The 21,859-nt window shown below is 49.7% G+C and overlaps 6 protein-coding genes across 6 annotated transcripts; 3 read left to right on the top strand and 3 right to left on the bottom strand.

Annotated features, from left to right (window-relative positions):
• Positions 1–5,765: 5,765 nt before the first annotated feature.
• On the bottom strand, positions 5,766–6,779 carry SPPG_09373 (uncharacterized protein; the record flags this gene model as incomplete). The annotated part of the gene is made up of 1 exon (XM_016757533.1): positions 5,766–6,779. One exon carries the CDS (start codon positions 6,777–6,779, stop codon positions 5,766–5,768), a length of 1,014 nt encoding a protein of 337 aa, XP_016606076.1.
• Positions 6,780–7,946: 1,167 nt separating this feature from the next.
• On the top strand, positions 7,947–10,569 carry SPPG_06454 (uncharacterized protein). Its single transcript, XM_016754659.1, has 2 exons — positions 7,947–8,525; positions 8,699–10,569. The coding sequence occupies exon 2, from the start codon at positions 9,167–9,169 to the stop codon at positions 10,301–10,303; it is 1,137 nt and encodes a 378-aa protein (XP_016606075.1). The 5' UTR covers positions 7,947–8,525; positions 8,699–9,166; the 3' UTR covers positions 10,304–10,569.
• Positions 10,570–10,972: 403 nt separating this feature from the next.
• On the bottom strand, positions 10,973–13,587 carry SPPG_06453 (uncharacterized protein). The gene is made up of 3 exons (XM_016754658.1): positions 13,279–13,587; positions 11,393–13,029; positions 10,973–11,328 (listed from the first exon to the last, which is right to left on the bottom strand). The coding sequence occupies exons 1-3, from the start codon at positions 13,354–13,356 to the stop codon at positions 11,247–11,249; spliced, it is 1,797 nt and encodes a 598-aa protein (XP_016606074.1). The 5' UTR covers positions 13,357–13,587; the 3' UTR covers positions 10,973–11,246.
• A 2,789-nt stretch (positions 13,588–16,376) lies between these two features.
• SPPG_06452 (uncharacterized protein) lies at positions 16,377–20,540 on the bottom strand. The gene is made up of 2 exons (XM_016754657.1): positions 16,815–20,540; positions 16,377–16,750 (listed from the first exon to the last, which is right to left on the bottom strand). The coding sequence occupies exon 1, from the start codon at positions 19,178–19,180 to the stop codon at positions 18,584–18,586; it is 597 nt and encodes a 198-aa protein (XP_016606072.1). The 5' UTR covers positions 19,181–20,540; the 3' UTR covers positions 16,377–16,750; positions 16,815–18,583.
• On the top strand, positions 19,839–20,507 carry SPPG_06451 (uncharacterized protein; the record flags this gene model as incomplete). The annotated part of the gene is made up of 1 exon (XM_016754656.1): positions 19,839–20,507. One exon carries the CDS (start codon positions 19,839–19,841, stop codon positions 20,505–20,507), a length of 669 nt encoding a protein of 222 aa, XP_016606073.1.
• A 142-nt stretch (positions 20,541–20,682) lies between the features above and the next one.
• On the top strand, positions 20,683–21,360 carry SPPG_06450 (uncharacterized protein; the record flags this gene model as incomplete). Its single annotated transcript, XM_016754655.1, has 1 exon — positions 20,683–21,360. The coding sequence occupies one exon, from the start codon at positions 20,683–20,685 to the stop codon at positions 21,358–21,360; it is 678 nt and encodes a 225-aa protein (XP_016606071.1).
• Positions 21,361–21,859: the final 499 nt, after the last annotated feature.

Below are 21,859 nucleotides of genomic sequence, written 5' to 3'. Positions count from 1 at the left end.
TTCTGGTGAGAGGGCGTGATTATCACGTGAGCTATTGTCCGGATAAATTGTGAAGCATTGGTGGTCGGAAGTGTAAGCCAGGGCATCGCCTGCAAAGCTGACTACCAAGGAGTCCTCTACTAGTGCGCTAGTGGGAGCTCTGGATCTCCAGTACTCTTCTAAGGCTTCGGAAGCCTCTGTTAGGGCTTCCTCTGGTTCCCAGGTATCCTCATGGGGTGGGTATCCGGCCCAACGTATTCGAAATTGACGCTTTCTGCGCCTGGTTCGATGGTCTACTATCGCTTCCACTTCGAACTCGCCTTTTGAAGTGTCGGAATCCTCCATTTGTGCTTCCGCGATCCTTTCCTCAGTTTCGGCATCGACAGGCTTCTGGTATGGACATAATTTCAATATGTGAAACCATGGATGAAGTCATCTCATCTTATCTGGCAGTTTTCACTCGTAGTTGTCACAGAGAAGGTTACAGTCAGTCACTGTGACTGGTCCCAGCCATTTTGGAGTGATCTTGGACTCATACCCTGCTGGGTTTTTCATGCTCAGAAGCACCTTATCTCCTCTCCGGAACTCCAAATGTTGTTGTGATAAATCATAGTATCTTGTAACAGGCTAGCAGGGACAAGAAGACAACAGAAAACTAGGGAAGACTTGGTTACTACTTGTTATTTTCCTTTGAGGGGCCTCAGAGAGGTCCTCTTTTTATAGACAAAGGGGCTGACAAATGCTATATCCTAACTACCCAATCAGATCTCACCCACATCATCCTAAACTATTTGTCAGCCTATTGCACCATTTGCAACCAATCAGAACTCATACATGTCATCCTAAACTATTTGTCAGCCTATTGCACCATTTGCAACCAATCAGATCTTGTACATGTCATCCTAAACTATTTGTCAGCCTATTGCACCATTTGCAACCAATCAGATCTTGTACATGTCATCCTAAACTATTTGTCAGCCTATTGCACCATTTATAGCCAATCACAAGTGAGACAAGTCATCCTAAATACACTGTGCCACTTGATTGAAAGGGGCAGATGCTAGTGTGTCAGGATACTCATCTAATTTAGCCAGAAATGGCTAAATCTGCTTATTTATCTAATTCTGGTCAAATGAATGTTGACACCATCAGCAAAGTCATGTGACCACTAGTTTGGAACCACATCTAACCAGTATAACCATAGCACTGACAGAAGAATTCTGTCACATATCTTTTCTGTGAATCCTGGGCCTCAATCATCAGATCTCGGATAAGGATGTTTAGGTCTCCGAGATGTTTACAGAGCTCTTCCACATCTGCATTTCTGGTTTCTGACAGCCTTTCAATGATGGAGTCATGGTCTGAGATAATAGTCTCCAGAATGCCGTGCAATGGGATGTAGCATTCTATAAATAGTTCTGCGACCTGAGTAGCTGTCGCGGTGCTCTTGAGGGGCCATATGTGGATCCTCTTTGAGCATTTACAAGCTATTAGCCAAAAGGCATCGTACCCTCTGGAAGTAAGTGGGAGCTTGGTTACGAAGTCAGTCGTGATGACTGTCCAGCGTCCCGGAGCTGGTGGTATGGGTTTCAACAACCCCGGAATCAGTTGCGGTACCCTTTTTGAGCGTTGGCAGGTTTCACATCCTGCGCAATGTTTTCTGAAATCTTGTGCCATCTTTGGCCACCAGACTTGTGCTGTGGCTCTGGCGTAGGTTCTTTCGAATCCGAAGTGTCCTCCCCCCTCGTGAAAAAGCTTGCGCACCTTGGGGGTGCAAGCAGGGGGCACGTAGAGGCACCAAAGGTCTTCGGAGACTGAAAAACGGTGCCACAGCAGGTTATCTGCACATTGCCAGTCCTGAAGAAAGTGCGCATCGGCTGTAGTGTAGGTGTTGGGGCTGGTCTCCCATAGGAGCGTGCGGGCCTGTTGGGCTATGGGGTGGAGCTGGCCGGTGAGGCCAGCGCGGATGGCGGCAATGAGTGCAGGCTGTAAGGCCAGACGAAAGACGGCATCTGCCAGTGTCGAGGAAGGTGCGAGAGCAGCTGGTGTGGTGCGCAGCCATCGTCTTCCGCGTTTCGACACCCATATTTGGGTCGCGGTGGAGCAGAGTAGGGTTTCCGCTCCTAGTAGCCATGAAAGTGTATCAGCAACAATGTGAAAACGTCCTGGTTTGTGAATGATTGTCATCCATTCAGACCAGTAACTAAGATCGAGGGCCCAGCGGAGAAGCTTACGGTTCTCGCCTTTGTATTTAGCGAGCCACAAAAGAGCTCGGTGATCAGTAATGACCGTGAAAGGCAGGCCTTCAAGGTATGGGCGGAGTTTTCCGAGGCCCCAAATGAGGCATCCGGCCTTGAGTTTGACAGGGGGGGCCTTCTTTTCCGAGGTGGTGGTGCCTCAGGAATGGTAGCACAGCGGGCGTTTAGAAGCATCTGGCTGTAACTGTTCGAGCGTGACATTAAACGCTGTGTAGGAAGCGTCACTGTGAAGGGTGTAGGGGAACCCTTTTCTGGGTGCCGCGAGCACTGGAGCTGTTGTCAGAGCCTGCTTGGCGGCTGCGAAGGCAGAGTTTTGGGAATCGGTCCATGAAACTTCACGCTTCGCGATAAATCTGTGCAGACCTTGGTCGGGGCGCTTGCAAGCAAGGCGTCCGACACAAAAGGGGTCAATGGGTAAGTCCGCCAGCGATGATTGGCGTAGATTGACCACCGGTAGGTCTGAGGAGCTAGATTTCGGATGTTGCGAAACCTCAAATCAGGCTCCGGTGGCTGTGATTGTAGGGGCCACCGCCGTGTCGAGCATGGATGGTGAATTGAGCTTTTCAGTGCCTTTCTTCGGGTCAGTGCGACCCTTTTTAAGGTCTCGGTATTCGCGAACGCCCTCTTGGATAGCGTCTTGCAGGGGTCGGACGAGTTCCGCGTAGCGAGAAATGAATTGGGCATAGAACCCTAGGAGACCCACGAATGACCATAGGTCACCTATGAATTTGGGTCGTGGCCAATCGACTATGGTTGCGACCTTGTCTGGATCAGTAGCGAGACCCTGAGAGGAGGCAACGAAACCGAGGGCCGTGAGCTGGTGAAAGAGCCATTGACACTTGTCGAGTCTTAGGGTGAGTTTGGCTCTGGAAAAGCGGTCGAGCCAGTCTGCAATGGCGTCTAGGGCTTCCGCGGCTGTCTCCGCTCGTGTGTGGATATCGTCGACGAAGTTGTTGATATTTTGCCATTTGGAGGGACCCAAGGTGTCGTCCATCACCTGACAGAAGTGCGAGGGGGCAGTCTTGGGTCCGAAGGGCATAAAGAGTGGTTCGTAGATGCCGTCATGGAGTCTGAGCGCGAGCCATTTGCATACCGACGCATTGGTGATGGCAATTTGGTAGAATCCTTTGTTTGCGTCACCTCCCGATATGTATCGCAATGGGACTGCGACGATCCAGTTCAGGATGTCGAGCATGATGGGAAAGGGATATGGATCCCAGGCCATGCAGTCGTTGGCTCGGCGATAGTCGAAGGCTATGCGCGGGGGTTTGTCTGCATAGCGAATGATAACAGGATCGCTGGCGAAGGTTACTTCGGTGGTTCGTTCCACCTCTGAAGCCCCATCATGGTGTCTCGCTCCGTCTCGAGGGCTGTCCGCTCCAACGGAGAGTATGACCGTGGCCTCGAAAGGGGTGGCAGAGCCGAGATAAATCGAGGCGCATAAGGAATCTTGGTGTAGTTCCCTATGAGATGACCCTCATAGCTGAAGGCTTGATGGAAGTGTCGTAGAATGTTGATTAGGGCCCAGACCATGGGTTTGGGTCGCTTGAGATCGACGTGGAAACGTTCCGCGTCTTTTAATTGGGCTTCGAAGGCCCCTGGAGCCCTCTCCGTAGAGTCGAGGTTCCATTTGTTCCGAAGTGTCTGCCATTCTTCTTTGGAAATGTTCTCTTCGGGGTCCGCAACCGAATTATGGGTCGCGGTGGACAGTTTGAGGCCTAACAGGACCGTTGAGCTAGCAGCGGTGGCGTCAAGAGGGTTTTTGATGAGAAAAGTTTGGGCTGCCACGCGCGTCTGTCCCATGATTAACATGGTTAATCTAGACTTCTGAGCTTTGGCTTTGGTCAGCCGTGGCATTGATGCATCCTTCATGAATTCACCCTGCTTGGTCTTGTATGGCATGCTGCGCATGTGATCGGTGTCCAGCTCATCTGTTATGGAGCAAGGGATAAGGATGTCCGGATTCTTGAGCATCACCACGAAACTGGGTAATGGGGGTTCCTGAACCAAGGTTTGGAGTTTCAGATGTCCCAGAACGTCATTGGCTAGGATGATGAGAGGTTTCCCGTATGCAATGACTCGGAAATAGGCGCGGAAAGTCAGGTATTCTCCTCCGCGGCCTCTGAGGGAAGTTTTGAGGCATACTGTCTTGGTAGATGAGATACGTCCACCAATGCCTTTGAAAGCCATCGTTTCCGCATCCTGCAAATCAGTTTCGGAGAACAGAAGGCCCTGGTACGTGTCGGAAACCAGAGACTCGCAGGCTCCTGTGTCTAGTACCACAGGTGCCCAGAGCTGAGCGATGACGGCTAGCGTCCAGCAAGGCTGCGTTTGGGTCTTGGTCTGGCTTTTGAGTACATCGCCTAAATCTACCGAGTAGAAGGCATTGATGGAAGGCACCATGACCTCGAAATGGGGCGCGATGTCGTTACTTGTTGCTTCCGTAGCCTTGATCGCACTCTCAAAGTGCTCTCTAGATTTGTCATTTTGTGGTTTTGTTGTTTTATTCTGGCGAGCAACTTGTTCGATAGCCAGCATGACTATACACGTCCGTTCGCTCTCTTCATGTCTTTGGAGACGTGGATGGTCTTTAACGTGCAGAAATTTGGGGTTTCTGTGATGATAATAATAGTCTGAGCGAATGATATTGCCTGTCAGGAGAAATGCCACCAGTTGCAGGTTGGCGTAAGAATCAAAGATAACAGGATCTTCGGAGCTCCACATCAAGAATTTCTCATGCTCGTCGAGCCTTATCCAGGCAAGGAGGATCAAACAAGGGGTACTGTCTTCTCGGACTTTTCGCAGGATTCGATCCTTGTCAGCTTTGGCTGCGGCAGCGATGTAGAGGTGGTGGGAACTCCACACAACTGCGTAGGGGTTGTTCCCGAGGTGCCCGGCGCCTCGCTTCGGTTCTTTGGCGAAGAAGCTGAGCGCGCGGGGGTTGTTGCCCATCATCAGAGCCACTTGCGGGGTGCCCCAGATGATGGCTATGTTGTCCCAGACTTGGTCCCAGCCCTGCGTGGGCATGTGGGGGTCCTCTTCCTTGGTCACCGTGACCTCGGAAAGAGGTGCGGTCATCAAAATTGTTGATTCCGAGTGCTCGGGTGAATGAAAGAATCCGATGGTGTGGAATCCTTGATTAGCGGCGGCTGTCCTTTCCAGTTCCGAAGCCGAAAAAAGAGTCTCGGTGGTAGCGGACGTCGAGTCCAGCTCCACTATGTACGACTTCTTGGACTCCTGTTTGGGTTTCCAACCTGCGGGCATGGGTGCTCCGTATGGTCCCTTCTTTCCATCTTCAGGATCTTTTCGGTTCGGGTTCTGCCAGCAGAAAACATTCCAATGCTTTTTCTGACAGAATTTGCAGGGTGCCGGTGGTTCTGTGTTGGGGTCCAGAACCATCTTCTGAGGGCCGTCGCAACCCTTTTCGGGGTTTCCAGTTTTATGTTGAGCCGTCTGCTTAGGGCCTTTGTCAGTTCCGGTCTTTTGTGACTTCTTCTGAGCTTCTGCAGCACCGCTGTAGCAAGGGTCTCATTTTCTGGTGTCATCAGAGCTGAAATAAAGGCGCAGGAAGTCTTTTAATTTGGTCAGGTTCATGACATTACAGGATTTGACCATGATTTGGATGTCGCTGGGCAATTGTTCAACTATTAGGTCAAAATGCTGGTCAGCAGGACATTCTATGTTTGCCCGGTCGCCGTATGCGAGGCGCCGGAGATGAGTTTTGTGGTCAATGAACGCGAGAAAGCTGCGAAATTCTTTGGGGTTTGCATGGCAGCACACATATTCGGTTTTGCGCTTGGACTCGGTTAGGGGATCTCGGAACTCTCGAAGCAGTTCTTCTTTCCACCTTTTCCAGGTCCACGAGCGAGTTTCCTGGGCTTCCAGAGTGTAAAACCAAGCGTCGGCAGGGGTTTTCTCGGCTATCATGGCTGGTAGGAGCTGTACCATCCTGGCATCCGACATTGCGCTAACATTTTGAAGAAGTTGGACTTTGTTGAGCCATTCTTCAATGTCTTGGTTTCTTTTGCCCGTAAACTCGGGTACGTCCTTTGCTTTCAAGGAATCGACCTTGGTGTCGCTGGCCCACGGGGCCGCTGGCACTTGGATTGGAGGCACCGGACCTGAAAAACTTGGTTCGGTATGCTCCCTTGGTGTGTCCGACGTTTCCCACGGGGTTGCGGACCGTTCTCTTGTAGCTCGTGCTATGAGAGGTTGTTCAGGCAGCGGGCGATGCACTAGGGCTTCTAAGGCTCGTGCGAGGCGCTCATCCGCCGCTGTCTGACGTTCGGAAAGCCTATGAAGCTGTTCCGTAAGATTTTGAGTTGCCAACTGCATTGCAGCAGTCGAGCGGGCAATGTCTTCTTTTAATGCTGCCACTTCAGAGGCCATCGTGGCCAAGTTAGGGGCTTCCGGTTCGACGGAAGTGGTCCCTGAACGCCTTGGGCATGTTGCGGGAGGGACTTCAACGTCCTCCGCAGGACCCTGACTACGAGTCTGGATCACAGGTGAGCAGCCTCGCGTTGGAGAGCGTTCGACCGGCATCATTCTCGGTTTCGTGAAGTCTGTTTCCGAAACGAGAGAAAAGGTTTCCGAGTAGCTACCTGAGCGGATCTCGGTTTGTGCAAGAGTTTCGGTACGACCGAATAAGGTTTTCAGCTGAATTTGAGAGGGGAAGGCAGTTCGTCGCACTTCTCCACCATGTAATGGATTTTTTGTTGGTAGACTACGGTAAAGACAACTTGGGTCTCCTAGCAGGTTGTATGGGTGTCCGTACTAGGAATCGTAGTCTCCAAATCCTTTCTTTGGGCGTCGGTAGCGACTTGAGGGTGAGAGGCAAGGAGAGTCGGTTAGTCGTGAACCGAGCAGGATTTAGAGGCTTCGGTATGGGTGATCAGGCCATTGAAGCGCTCTGTTAGGTTCCTGTTAACCTAAGATTGGAGTTGAGAAGTGAGTTATGGGGATTTTGTGTCGCTACGGCTTCTGCCCGCTGACTTATTTTATTGAATTCCTCTTTTTATACAAGAATATGCTATGGTAACATCTACACTAGTTTCCATAGCCTTCATTAGGGTGGCAGCGTCCGATCTTCCCATCTCGGACCATCGCCATGATCAATCATGGCTGTGTAACGTATCCTTTGCGCTGCGCTGGTGTAGCCCAGAACCGAGCTTGATCTCAGGGGTTTCGAAGCTTAGGTTGCAATTGCGGAAACCTCAATCATGGTCACCTGATGCCTTTAAGCGAACCGGTTTATCAGAGTCGTTCGCTACAGAGCGAACCGGTTTATCAGAGTCGTTCGCTACAAATCAATGTTAGATGGACACGGTAGACCAAAAGTGTTCAGCAGGGGTGTTCCAGCCGTAGCGTAGATTAGTTAGATTACCTTTTCCGAACTGGTTGTCGCCGGTTCAATCCCTGGTGCGGGTGCTAGTGCCAATACCCATCGGCTCCGCACTATCGAATATGTGATCGGATGAGCATAGAAGCGGGTTTCAACCGGCCCATTGTGGTTGCAATTATTCAACAATTCCTAGGCCATACCATCAAACCTGGTTGGACGCACGCACTGCAATGTTGCTGATATCAAATATTCGATACGAATTGGATGCTTAGTAAGCCACAGTGGCTCGCGGGTGGCTGCCATGTGGCAAAGCACGACCGGGGGCTTTTGGGGAGCCGAGCGTAAGTGTGAAGTTTTCGGCCTGTTGCGTTTGCGTTTTGGCGCGTGCCCTTGACAAAAGCCATCCCCAACTCCTCTCCGATCTGGGCTTTTGAACAGGTTCCCCGCCCCAGATTTTCTCTTGTTCTGTTTCTTGTCTTGAGCCGATTTCGTGTTAATTTTAGGAAAGCATGGATTGTGGACAAAGACGACGCGAGTGGGGAACTCGTAGGACAGAGCCTACTTACCTAGCACTATCATTACACATCTCGCTGCCCAGGATGGGTAATGATGCTCATGGCCCATGAGGCCATGCGTTTCCGTCTACTATCGTTAGGCCTCGAAGCAGTCAAACGCCACTAAAAAGTGGGATCCCCAATCCTTATAGCTACTCTTTGACGACAAGCACGGCGTCAGCATTTTTTGACCCGAGAAAAGCAACTCGGGTTCCCCATTTACCATTGGGTGCCGAATCTGTGCATTATCGTAGTAGTAGACGGTTAAAAAGGAAAGGCGAACGTGCCTGATGCCCCGCCTGCCCCCTCAATTCAAAACGTAGAAATCAGCGCCTAATTTGCAAGTTCGGCTGGTCTCGCGTATTTTATCTTGCCTTGAAGCCTGTTGTCCATGTGAGTTAAGAACTGTCTTAAAAAAACTGTAGAGTTGGCGTGTTTCAAACGCGTTGTGGGTGGACCAAGTTTTACCGTTTGACTTTTATTTGTTTATATATCTTGAGATGTCACGACACGGACATACTATTACATATATATACTGAGCTCTCGTTCCCCCGCTCGTTTTGCAGAAGGAATTCCACTCGCAGTCAACGGACTGAGCAGAGTGAACGGACGTTAACGGACGTAACAGGACCAAACGGACGCAGGCGCAGACTGAACAACGGACTGCAAGTCAAAGGCGCCCTCAACCGGCGCCGTCAACGAACGCAAACTGGTCGACCCTTCCCCTGTTTCTTGAAACAAGTGACGGGACGACTACGACGACGGCAAGAGCATCACCTACCGCCGTCTCTTTCGAAAGGCTAGCTGTGAATTGACAACCAAAAAAATTGGAACACTTGTGCAAGTGTTCTTAAAGACCGGTTGGAATTCTCCTGGCTGAGGATTCTCTTTTCTGACAGAGGCCGGATTGAATGCATTAAGGGCACTTCGTGCATTCCAAGTCATTTTGCTAGAGTTCGATTCCCTGTGGATGCAATCCCTGTGTGGTTGCTTTATTTATTTTCTCTCTGAAACCCATCAAAGATCGAATTGGGATGTCCCTCGCTCTCGCTGCTCTCAACAACGCTCCCACGACTGGATCCTCTCCATCGTCGTCGTCCTCACTGTATCAAACGAATCGACTGTCTATTCCACATTTGACGATGACCGATTCCTATTCGCATCCTGCCCCCATTCTTCAAGATATGTACTCTTTCCGCCCTCATTCCTCCTATCATTCCTCGCACCTCCCAGACACGACTACAAACACAACCAGCAAGGTGATTCTGCCCGCATTTCAACGCTCATTTGACACGACACATTCCTACACCTCTCAACGGCATCATCACACGCATTCGTCTCCTCCGCTTGGATCGCATTCTCAGCCACAGCAATTGCAGACGCCCCACCACACACCTCAGTCGGCCTTTGGAACCTATGATCCTGCACTCAACGTCAACTATCCAGATGCATCTATATTTTCTTCCGCGGCTTCATCCTCTTCAGCCTATACCCATCCATCGCATCACCATCAACAACATCAAACACATTCTCATCATCATCACTCCCAACAACAACAACAACAGCAGCAACAGCAACAGCAACAGCAACAACCACAACATCATTCCCATCATCAGCATTCTCACATGTCCATGATACCCTCGGATCCTCTCATGTATCCAACGCCGTCAGCTGGTGCAGGTGCAAGTCCATTTACACTCCCGTATTCGCGCATCTACTCGCATCATGCGTCTCCCCAACAACAACCCAATATCCCTCCTGTTCCCCAAGTACAAGGTCAACAATCCTACCGGTATAACCCCCGTCTCACCCCACTGCCAGACGGCTACACTCCATACGATCCTCACACCTTTAAATCAGCCCTCTTGAACCAAACATTCGACACCAAAGATCCCGCAATAGAATACATAAAGACCGTGGCGAAAAACTTTGGTTTCACCGTCCTGGTGCGTACCTCTAAACCCGATTACGTGGTCGTGATTTGTAATTGTGGGAGACGCCTCAAGAGATTAAAGGGCGAACGGAAACGGAATCGGAGGTTCAAGACGGCTATGACGGGGTGTGAGTGGCGAGTTGTCTTGTTCAGGAGTGGTGGTAAAAAGTGGGAGTTTCGGGCAACCCCTAAAATGGAGCATAATCATTCTTTACCTGTAATTGATGGTGGGCCTTGAACATCAACATAGGAGCAGGTTGTGGAAGGGATGGTGGTGGGACGGGAATAGAATGGATTGTACCAGTCTGTGTGTTGTATGTGTGTGTGTGTTTTCTTTGGTGTGTGAAAACGCAAAACCAGTAGCCCAAAGTCATTTATTTTCACACTTTATAATGTATTTTCTCATGTGGATATAGTAGTTAGCTATCATTAAAACCGTTGTTTTTGAATAACACGGTTGATACCTTGAATAACATGGTTGATACCGTTTTTTTTTTGTCCTGAGCTTTGTCCCTTGCCTTGTAACTTTGTGCAAATCGAGTTGCGCAAAAGGCATTCTTTGCTGATTTTGTGTTCGTATGCAAAATATGGGATAAAGCCATGTTTGATACCATCCATTTTGTTTGTCGTGATGGCATGGGATTGTTAAACGCTGCAGGTGCTCGTTTAGATGTTGATCGATTTTTCCTTGGCACATCATCTTTGCGTGATGATGATCGTTGCGATAATTCGGGCTCTGAAACACTTTCTGCATGTGTTCACAAAAACTCGTTTCCTGCTCCAGATTTAAACTATGGCCCTTTGCGTTATCAATCCAATGCTTCTTGAGTTGTGCATACGGTAACTGACTTGATTGTGCGATTACAAAACGTTGTAGCATCCGAACCACACACTCATCACCGTGCCCATTTGCATTGGGATATAACATCTCTCATCTTTCACAACTCGAACATCTATTGTCCATCCACCTGGGCTATACACAAAGTCTAAAAAAATCTAAAATCCCCACAGTCAACATGACAATACAAAAAAAAACTCTACAATAAAGCTACACACTGGGTATGCTTTGAAACTAGAACAGCACGAGGCCTACAGACAAAATCTCCAAACAGGATATTCCAAAAAAAAAGGAGTGTTAAATTGACAAGGAATCTCAAATACATGGGTCCCCGGTTGGGAGCTCAGTCATCGTTGAGGTTGAGTGGATGGTTATGCTCCATTTTACTGCTCGCTCGAAACTCCCACATTCGAGGTGCAGTGCTCCTACACGACGCAAAAACGAGTCAACAACAAGCTCCAACCATGATCAAAAATATGCAAAACTTACCCAGGGATATTCCTCCGAAACAAAATCACATGCCACTCACATCCCGTCATGGCCGTCTTTCGCTTCCGTTTCCGTTTGCGTTCCCCCTCCACTTGCTTGACCCGGCGCCCACAATTGCAAATAATGACCACGTAGTCCGGTCGACTCGTGCGTACCAACACGGAGAATCCAGCCTGTTTAGCTTGATCTTTTAAGAAGTCGATGGCGATTTCGCGTTCTTCAAACTTGAGTTGGAGTATGCGCCGCTTAAAGTCTTCGTCGACAGGGTTCATGATCGGGGTGGACGAAGGGTCTGTGGAGTAGTGGAGCATTTGAGGACTGTCGTGAGGGCTCGACGATTCGCTGGGGGATGCGACCGGAGTGTGGAAATAGGATGGATGAGGAATCAGTGGAGCGGATGGTGCGCGTCGACGAGTATGGGGTTGAGATAGGTGGGCCGGATTGAGATATCCTGTTCCGTAACCCATAGGTTGTCCTAACGGGTCTCCCAGGCTTCCCATATGCCCACCCATCATAATGGCTCCCGCGGACACGCTCATATGTCCCTCATAAGGATCGGGTGTTGGCGTGCCCAAAGGGGACACCATGGCGCCGTTGTAGGACATGACCGAGGGACGTCGTGCCATGCCCGTGTCGACTAACAGCGTGCTAGGCCGCATGACTTGGTCACTGCTACTTCGCTGACGCGTCATGGCTGGTGGTGAGCGCCGCATGCGCTGCTGTCCATCGTGGAAAAAATGCTGTTGCTGTTGCTGTTGATGTCGGAACTGCAAAACCGGACGGTCAGAGTCGGATAGGGGCGGTGGTGGAATGGTAAACATGTGCTCGTGCGGAGACAATTGCTGTGTGGTTGAGATAGGTGGTAGCGGGTGCTCTGGGACGGTGGCAAGCGGTGACATGGATTGGGACATGCCTTGGTATTGAAAGCGTCCCGAGGAGTACGGGAATGAATAAACTTGTTGTGTCAATGGAGCATACGTGCTCATTGGACTGTAGGTAACGTTTGCGGGTGATCCGAAATGGAACGTTTGAGCACGCGCACGGCCTGTTCGATGGGGTTGCAGAGCAGGAGAGTGCATATGCGTGCTGGCTGGCGCGGCAAAATGAGAAAATGTGGATGTAGGATCGTGATGAGGGTGAGCGTGCTGGTGCGGATGCGAGGGATGGAGAGGAGGTTCACCCATATGTGGTAGACTTAGGGTAGATGGAATCACATCAGAGAGGTAGGGTCCCTCTATCTTTAGATCAGGCTGCTGCTGATGATGATGGGTTGCTTGTTGTAGTTGTTGTTGTTCTTGGTGTTGTTGCTGCTGTTGCTGCTGCTGTGATGAATCCCCATTCTGATGTGTTTCCTGCTTCAGCTGAAGGTCAGAGTCTGTCGTGCGGTCTGCACCGTCCGATGCCAGCCGGACAGGAGAAGCTACGAGGTGTGCGACAGAGGGTGAATGTGGGAGCGACTCGTGCGGTGAGTGCGGAGACGGGACATGTTCGCTGTGTACGGACGAAAGTCCATCAAATTGTGCGCCGATGTCACTTGCTTCGAGTTCTGCAAAGTGTTCATCTGAAGTGTGGTGGCTATCGAGCTCGTAAGAGTGGGTCATGGCATGCGTCGTGACGAGTTGCGTTCCCGTGCCCTGCTTTGTAGAGAAAACAAAAGAGGTAGAAGATCAGTATTTCTGAAAATTCCAATGCCATTTAACCAAAAAGCAGGTTACATCAGCCCGTCCACGGCCCAGCCAAGACCCGCCCACATTAACGAAATGTGCTTGGGCGAGCCTTGCGCGCATTGTCCCGTTTTGCAAAATGACCAAGCGTTTCCCAAATGCCACGTGGAAAACAGCGACCAGCAATGAAAATAAACAAGCATTTTCATGAGGAATACATACCACATCCGAACAAGGTCGCAGTGAATGCTCAAAGGACGACGTCAACAAGACGGGTGGAGACGCCGTGAGGGCAACCATCTATAATTTTACACCGACGCGAGAACTCGCACACAGGCAAGGTGGTCCAATGGGACGAGCGTTTCCGTAGCAATGATAATGCTGTAATGTGTGTGGTGATGATGGTCGCCACGGGCGGGTGACGTTCAAAACTCTCGCCTTTTCAAATGTCCAACAACGGCGACGACGACGACGACGACCACGACGACAAACAACGACGACAACGACGACGGCGACAACGAGAAATTCCCTCAAAGCACTTAACGGAAGCGTGGGAATTTTTAAGTCGCAAAGCCCCAGCGGCCAATTGGAAGCCAACGCTCTGCATTGCCCAAATAGGGACAAATGAACCACGCATTGGGAGATAAAAATTCTCTTGCTGCTTTTTATTTCTTTTTTTTTCAGGTTTTTTTTTGCGCGTATTCTCCCCCTTTATTCTCTCCTTGTACAACATGCATTTTGGCATTTTTGCTTCATTGGGACCGATAGTTTGGAACGACCCCTTGGAATCCCCTACCGCGCTTATTTCCAAATTGTTGGAAATGCGTCACACGGTGTAACGGCTTGTCCCGTGATACAATTTGAAAGAGCAACAACCATGCAATTTTTCGTGGAAAATGTGGGAATGAAAAAAAAGATCGACAGGAGGTTACCAGCTGGTACAAGGGTAGTAAAAATCTCACTTGGTGTACAGAAACACGGAGATGGAAGTGTCTTGGCAAAAGTCACCTGGTCCGTTTCTTTGATGGCCCATGACGTAAAAAGTAATAAGAAAAAAAAAGTTTATTGTACATCAAAGTCGATTTTAACCGATGGGACCCGCTTCCGCTTTCCAGCTGCCCCCCATGGGGGTCTTGGGGGGTTTTCAGGAAGGGCCTTGAGGAGGAAAGGGCATTGGGGGGCGACGAGACGACGACGACAATGAACGAGTTTGTTGGACATGCTAGCTTTCACGATGACAAGTGTGATTGTAGATCAAAGTTTTTGAGAAGGAACCAGTGCAGATGTAGCAGTGTTTCCATTAGGATTAACATCAGGCGTTCCGGTTTTATGGAACATGAATACACGCACACCATGTGCATATACATACGAGCGATAAGCCCAAATCCATTTGTATAGTGTTGTTAAAGCGGGAACCTAACAGGCATGCTTTGGTGAAACCGCGCATTGGCGGGCAAGCGCTGCGGCGGGCAAGTTTCTGTTACCTCCTACACACACACTCACACACACTCGGACACACACTCGGACACACACTCGGACACCATGGTCGTCGGTTTGCCCTTCGGAATCCCGGAATGCCCGCGTGAACCTTTTTTGATCAGAATGCGAAATCACAACAGTCTAACCACATGGCAAGTGGAGAAACGCGTCCACACAATAGCACCAAGCTTGCCGTACGAATCTATTCAATAGAGAGTTAGTCGTAAGGATCCCCCTGCAGGGGCCATGTGTAGCTTACGACTGTTATTGCTAATATTGTTGGTAACATCGGACAAGTCGGAGCCTTTTTGGCGTACGACATCCATGGTGCGCGCCCCTTTGGTTTACAAGGAGGAACGTATGCAAAGAGATTTCATTAGACGGACCCAAATCTTCCATTTGATTCATTCCAACTAGCCAACAAACTACTCGCACCAACGTCACGCTTTGCATATGATCATGGGAAGCATCTTGAACAATATTATAAAGTGTTCTCCATACAAAAGTCTAGAATAAACAAGAACGACGACGACGAGAAAGAAGTCGCGTGCAGAATTAAAACAGTGGATGGGTTCTAATCGCTGTTGGAAATAACCGCCTCTACGGCAAAGCCCACTGGTCTTCCTTTTACAGAACGCGGCAAAGGCACGACCTTCCACTCAACCATTCCTCCTTCTTTCTATTGAGATCATGTTGTGGCCCCAAAATGACAAACGGTGACAAGTCCGTTTTCAACCTCAAACGTAGAAATTTCGACTTGTTGCAAACCGTTGGTAATCGTTTTACGAACATGCCTCATCAGCGTCAAACAGTGCAACGAAGCGTGTCTTAAGACCATGTCAGCAGAATTGCTTAGGTCAGCACTAGTCACGTATACCAAAATTACCCATAAGCAGTACTTGGACATGAGATGCCATCGCGTTTGAGAGATGGTGGATGGTGTTGAAGGCCACAATTGAAACGACGCCCAGATACTGGTACGCATGCAAAACCGTGCGACAAAGCGGCCATGCATTTTCTTGTCGGGCAGCTGCAAGCTCAGTTTCCAAATTCTCCTGGCTGCTGAGGTCGTGGGAAGGTGATCTATTACCAGAGAGACAGGGACAGCACTAATTGTGCAGAGAAATATCACTTGTACTTTTCCACATTTGATATGCCTTTTGCTTGGCGAAGAGCGGCGGAAGCAGCGACATAGCCAGTTGTCTAACACGTACCACATTGCCCCATTCGTACTCAAACATTTTAGTGTGAGATGCATGGCTTGTCTCACGCTCTTATCCCTCTGCTCTTGAATGCCCTTCAGAGTAGTTCAATCACGCAGGAAACCAGTATATGAGAGTTTCCTTACCTCTTTGCGTTGCCGGCATATGCCGTCCGTTGAGCTTCTCTGTTGATGCAAGTTGCGATTCAATACCGCTGGCGTTTATCACATGCTCGTTGTCGCTGCACCTTTCATCAATGCCTCTACACCGCTTCCATTCAGCAACACTTATGCTGGGTTGCACTCATCGTTCAGGAGAGTTCACTTTTGCGCTCCTTGGTAGCGCATCTTTTATCGCCAGATAACAATTCCATTTCACAGATCTCGGCTCCGGCTTCTGTCCGTGGGAATCCCTCTCAGTAGCGACTGCGAGAATATGCCACTTTCCTGTGTCTCTGTCACGGCAATTGGTGTTTCTTTCGTGGAGCAGCCGAGACACCGACCGGCAAGAGCTTAACTTTGTCTTCTTTCAAGTGATGGTCGTTCCTGACCATGATGTTACGACTTCCATCCGCGACCTCAACTTTCATTTGAGTATACACCTTTTACCGTCCGAGAGCTCCTTCTTGCATTAATGCATGGGACCCTTGTTTCGTCGTTGAGTGTGTGATCTTACGTTGGTGCAGCGCACATCGTTGCTGGCCGAGACCCGGCACTTCTCAGCAATCGCTTTCCAGGATAATTGGGTCCAATCTCTGTGATGACCGAGAAAAGTTGAAGGTACCGTTGTCTGCATGGTTCTGGTATGCATAGTCGCCTCCCCCGTATAAGAGACGACCTGGTCCGATTCCTCAAGCCAGGGCCACTTTACTGCATCGTATGGCCCAAAGCGGCGTGGCAAAGGTCCACTTTTCACAAAGCGGATTCGACTTTGGATATCTGCTTATCGCGTGGCTGTCAGGTTCCATCTTGTACAGAGTGGTTATGTGCCAATCGATTCCTGCTTGCAAAGTACTGTACACCGTAGATAGTCTAGCCCGATGTGACTTATACGAGCATGGATCACTACTACAGTTACCTTTAACTTTATCCGACCCACGCGTCTTGATGCATGACAGAGAGCTGCCTCTGACCGTGATCCATACCCAAACACTAGCGATGGAACTTTGATATAACGCCATCATGTATCCCCTCCACATTGCCGGCCTTGTCTCATGGTTTCGGAAGTGCATTTTAAAGAGCTAAATTGAATGGCCATAATGCCGCTCGAAGCGCCGGATGGACATGATCCATGCGAGCGCCACCTCCTCCTGTTCCTTGCGAAGGTCCAAGGACTGATGGTCATGAGTACCACCGTACATGGCCTGTTAATGCAGTTGTTGTCTTTGCCGACTTGGTAATGATTTGCATGGTAAGTCAGAACGGCGAGATATTGTCCTTGTGCTTGCGAGTGTAAATCGATGATATTACTACATGAGAGGGTTGCGCAAATGTCTTGTCTCTGGTGGGATAGTATTGTTCACAAGTGATGGAGCGTGAGTGCGCGAGAGACATGGATGACTTTTGTGACTGCCTGTGACCGTCGTTTCACGGAGTGGATGCCCATGAATGCGTAAGTGATTGGCTTGCTTGCTGATGAAGTTCGGTCGTTATGCTTGTTAGAGGATGACGCTAGCCAGAGAAACGCGACGGATGCCTGATTTTGCGGCGAGTATAGGGGGATGCCACCATGGAGTACCTTGCTGAAAGAATTGTGGTTGACATCCATGAGGCTCGGGCAAGGGGTTTCTGCCATATCGATATCAAGAAAGTCCATAAGGACTACACTGTCTTCGCTACCTCCATGGACTTCCCATGTATGTGGATGACATTATCGCATACTCAGATTCTTTTGAAGTGCGGTTGGAGCATCTGTTCCGGGTCGCACGGATAAGGCCCAACTAGCTTGAAGTCAAGTATCACTTTGCAGTGAATAAGATCCGCTTCCTCGGAAGAATACAATGAAGAAGACGTGGCAATTAATAAACGCAAGGTCACAGGTGTTGGCCTCTACCACCACTCAGATATTAGGAATATGGCTAGCTGGCCTGCCGTCTCTGCGATCTCCTGAAGGATGATGCTGAGTGGCAGTCGGTGAGCACAACTCTTTTGCGGGATCTGGGAAATTGATGGCCACAGTCCGGAACCGGAGAATGGATGGCCAATGGTTCTGAAGTGGTATGCAAATAAGCGAGCGGCAACTTAAAATATTAGAGGAGGGCAAAGAGTTGCAACTGGTATTCCTCTGGCAATCTTTCACGGATCCAGCGATGAATCATTTCCAACACCGATGGAACAGGTCTCGTCTTGCCGGGCAATCAGCAATACGATTTTGACCTGATGCGCAGGGCCAGTTTTTAGGCGTATGCTTTACTAAAGGGCAAGGGCTCCATCGGTACTCGAAAAAAATCAAACCAGGGATGTCTCTCCTACAGTGCAAGAGAAGAGCAGAAGACCGAAATCACCAATAACAAGATTTGGTCCAGAGAACCGCCATACGTACTATCTCCCATCACCAAGCATCAGAGATGTGCCTGCCTAAACGAAGACTGAAAGATTTTTCTTGGAGAAAGCACCTTTCGGCCATGAGATCCGATTTCAGATCGGCCGATGTTGGGATGGGCTAACGATAGCCCAGAGACGACGGCGATATCTCCCAGTGCTTCACGAGGGGAAATCCCCCCTCGTACAACAGTTGAATGCGTGAACCCATTCCGAATCTACGACCAGCGACAACATCATCTATTTCTCACAAGAGTAAGGGTATCAGCGACGTAATCTTCCAGCATGCATTTGTATCAGCATCTGTTAAGAGGAGATGCGCAACGATGAGCAGGAGGATTTGTGCCAATCGTTCCGATGGACGACGTTTCGGCGTTGATCAAAGATTCCCTCAAGATATCTATTATCCAGAGCCACCGGCGGGACTCGAAGCACCTGATTGAATTCACCGCCGGCACGGATCAGGTTGTCAAGAATAAGAACCTGGTAAACTCGCAGCCCGTCATTTTGCAGGGCGGAATGAAGAATGTGGAAGGATGACCTGGGAGTAACTGCAGTAAAACAAGGCCTGTCGTCTTTCCCTGTGCGCACACCGTTCAGCGCGGAGGCGAACAAGGGATGGTGGGGCCAAAAGGTAAGATTGACCATGAGGGTTTCGATGACGTGGGGCTTGATTTTGTCGACGCTCAGCACTAGGGAGGAGGTCCCATTTTTAGTCGTGGTAGTCAAGAGTTGAATCGAGTTCATACTATTGCTCGGCAACGACATGGACTTCATGATCTCGGCCAACGTCCCCAAAGTGGTCAGGGTCTCGTCCAGGTACAACTTTAATCGCATGTTAACCTTGCGAGCGAGAGCTTGCATAAGGTCCGCCACCCATATCGCATCGTTGCGGTCGGTCATAGATGGCAACCTAAAGGTGACGTCTAGGAGATTTTGATGGCGGAAAATGGTGCTTGCGAGGACGAGGGACGGTTGTGAGGCCAACGAATTGGATATCAATGCGGGTGAGTGCTGCCCTGTTTTCAATAAAGTCGGGGAGATTGGGCAACGCAGCGGGCGTCAATTCGGATATGACTGCGGCCTGCCACTTTGGGTGTGCATCAATGCCCTTTACGTATAGCCAAGGGCCTTCAACGCACATGACATTAAGGTGTCCCCAGGTGGTCGCAAGGAAGACATCGTTTATCTCTTGCAGGCGGGCTAGGACGTTTGCTGAGTCGGGCTCGAAATACGCTGGGGGAAGTAGGTCTTCGTCGTCGTCGATGTCGCTTTGTACAAACGGAATCTTTGCGTCGATGAAGACTTTGAACACAGAAGTACCTTGAAGAATCTCGCTACTTTTAGGAAGTCGACAAGCACGTCCTTTAAGGACCTGGCGTCGTGCACGAAGACGTGCATGGCAACAGTAGGGAAGTGGACGAAGGTATGTGGGGAAGGCGCTCACACCATAACGACATTCTAGCCCGAACCTTCACGTGATTAATACCAAATTGACCCGCGCGGGTTTCCGAGCCGTCACCTCAATCGAAAAAGTTGGAAGAATACCCACCACCACGCCATGTCTTCCGGCTGCATCACAATGGGCAAGAGACTTCCTTTCGAGATCCTGCACCATATTGTGTACTGGGCAGACGGCAGTGTGAGAAAGAAGATGCTGTTCTGCAAGGCGTTCAACCGCAGCGTGCTAGCTTTCAGATACGCTGAATCCAGCCTGGTGCACCGGCAATTTCTTGTAGCAGCCTTTCAAGAGGCATTTCTGCATAACACTGGCGCTGTTCCTTTCCAGCGCATCGTTCGGACAGGTCTAGCCATTCTAGAGGGACATGAGCTTGAATATCGGACTCTCGACGCCGTAACGGAACTCGCAACCGCAATTGACCCCACGCTGTCGCCGGATGCAGCCGAGATTATCGCAAGTTCCTTGCAATTCTGGAGGATGAAAATTACAAAATCTCACGGGGATCCCAACCGCGTAGTTTCGACGATGCTTGGCCAGGTTGGACGGTCCTCCTTGGTGGAAGACGGAGACCGGATCCTTTTCCGATGGTACAAAAACTCTGACGGAGAGATCAAATCACCCATCATCTGTTCCATAATTCGCGATACACTTGTCGATGCGACCGACTTTAAGTCTGTTTTATGGGGCCTAGCTATGGTGCCCCGGGAAGTCAGGAAGTTCTACTTTTGGGCTCACCTTCCCCCACCGGAAGACATTATTCCTGTATAAGAAGACTACATGATTGTTCCTTGTTTACCCTCGGCCCTGGTGGCCAGATGGCCTCAATCTGGATCACGTGATCAAACTTAAGAGGAAATCGTTCCATTCTGCCACCCGCAGTCCATATGATAGCCATCTGGAAAATCCCCCCTCATCTGACCCCATCTCTTCCGGCTGCATCACGATGGGCAAGAGACTTCCTCCAGAGATCCTGCACCATATTGTATACTGGGCAGACGGCAGTGTCAGAAAGAAGATGCTGTTTTGCAAGGCGTTCAACCATAGCGTGCTAGCTTTTCAATACGCTGAAGCCAGCCTGCACATCTTGGAATCCGACCTCTCAAAGCTGTTCGACATGGGACACTTCCTACGCACGTCGCTCAGCCCTATTCAAGTACAGCACCTTGTTCGCGCAAATATTTACTGCCACCGCTTCCAGCGGGAAAAGCAGCTTCACGACAAGACGGGGTTCCTCGTTCCCCGATCAAAGTATTCTTACAACGTTGAAGGAAGATCAATTGTCGTGGCAGTTTATGTCAGTCGCGACGATTCGCATGACCTGTTTGTGACGAAAGCGAGGATCTATCGAGACTACTTTGTCTCCGTTCTCATTCCGTTGTGTCTGACCGGGGCACAATTTGGCCTCGGGTTGTATCAGACCACATGGACCAAGAAGGCGATAACGGACAGTAAGCTGTCGTTTGGGGCGAACCTTTTCTTTACCATAGGAGCGGTTGCCAGCCTAGCCTTGAAAATCGGTGGCCTCTGGAGGGCACGGGGACCATTGGCCCCTGCCTTGCTCAGTTTCGTGATAGGGTTTGTGCCAGTTTCTCTCTTGTTCTATTTCTGCTCAAAATCATAAGCTTTATAGCAAACGTAAAGTGTATTCTAGACACGAATCCATGAAAGACTTTCCATACGGCTGAAACGAAGCCGCCGCTAACCTGATCACGTTCGTTTTACAAGCGCGTGATGAGTCCTGGGAGTTTATCGATAAAAGTGAGCAGGCTAAACACCTATCTACTAGCAAAGTGTCCTTATGATGCAATACTAAAGTATAACAGATCGGTCCTCTACGACCCGACAGGTAGGGTCAGACGGGAAGTGAAACTATTTCAAATTTGTACGAAAGCGGTCGAGCGTATCCACACTAGTGACTTCTGCTTGCGTTGGTAAAGAGAGTTTGGCTTATTTCCGCCCCTGAAGTAAACAAATAAGATAGAATCAATATTGGAAAAAGACTTTGAGCTGGAGAATGTTGTCTAATCTACCCTTGTACCAAAAGTAAGTCGTCGTGTATAAGCGAAACGCGATGGCCAAAAGCAGATCACGCGGCAAACGCGCACGCTCACGAACGCACC

The sequence above is a fragment of the Spizellomyces punctatus genome, assembly GCF_000182565.1.
Source record: "Spizellomyces punctatus DAOM BR117 chromosome Unknown supercont1.12, whole genome shotgun sequence".
NCBI classification, from domain to species: domain Eukaryota; kingdom Fungi; phylum Chytridiomycota; class Chytridiomycetes; order Spizellomycetales; family Spizellomycetaceae; genus Spizellomyces; species Spizellomyces punctatus.
The sequence above is the reverse complement of the archived record's forward strand: the minus strand, read 5'-3'. Positions and strand labels throughout refer to the sequence as shown.

Coding starts and splice junctions, on each gene's coding strand:
- SPPG_06454 (XM_016754659.1), top strand. CDS start 9,167: ATGTCCCTCGCTCTCGCTGCTCTCAACAACGCTCCCACGACTGGATCC.
- SPPG_06453 (XM_016754658.1), bottom strand. CDS start 13,356: ATGGTTGCCCTCACGGCGTCTCCACCCGTCTTGTTGACGTCGTCCTTT. Junction 13,030..13,278: donor TGCGACCTTGTTCGGATGTG/GTATGTATTCCT, acceptor TTCTCTACAAAG/CAGGGCACGGGAACGCAACT. Junction 11,329..11,392: donor TTTCGGAGGAATATCCCTGG/GTAAGTTTTGCA, acceptor TGCGTCGTGTAG/GAGCACTGCACCTCGAATGT.
- SPPG_06452 (XM_016754657.1), bottom strand. CDS start 19,180: ATGACCGACCGCAACGATGCGATATGGGTGGCGGACCTTATGCAAGCT.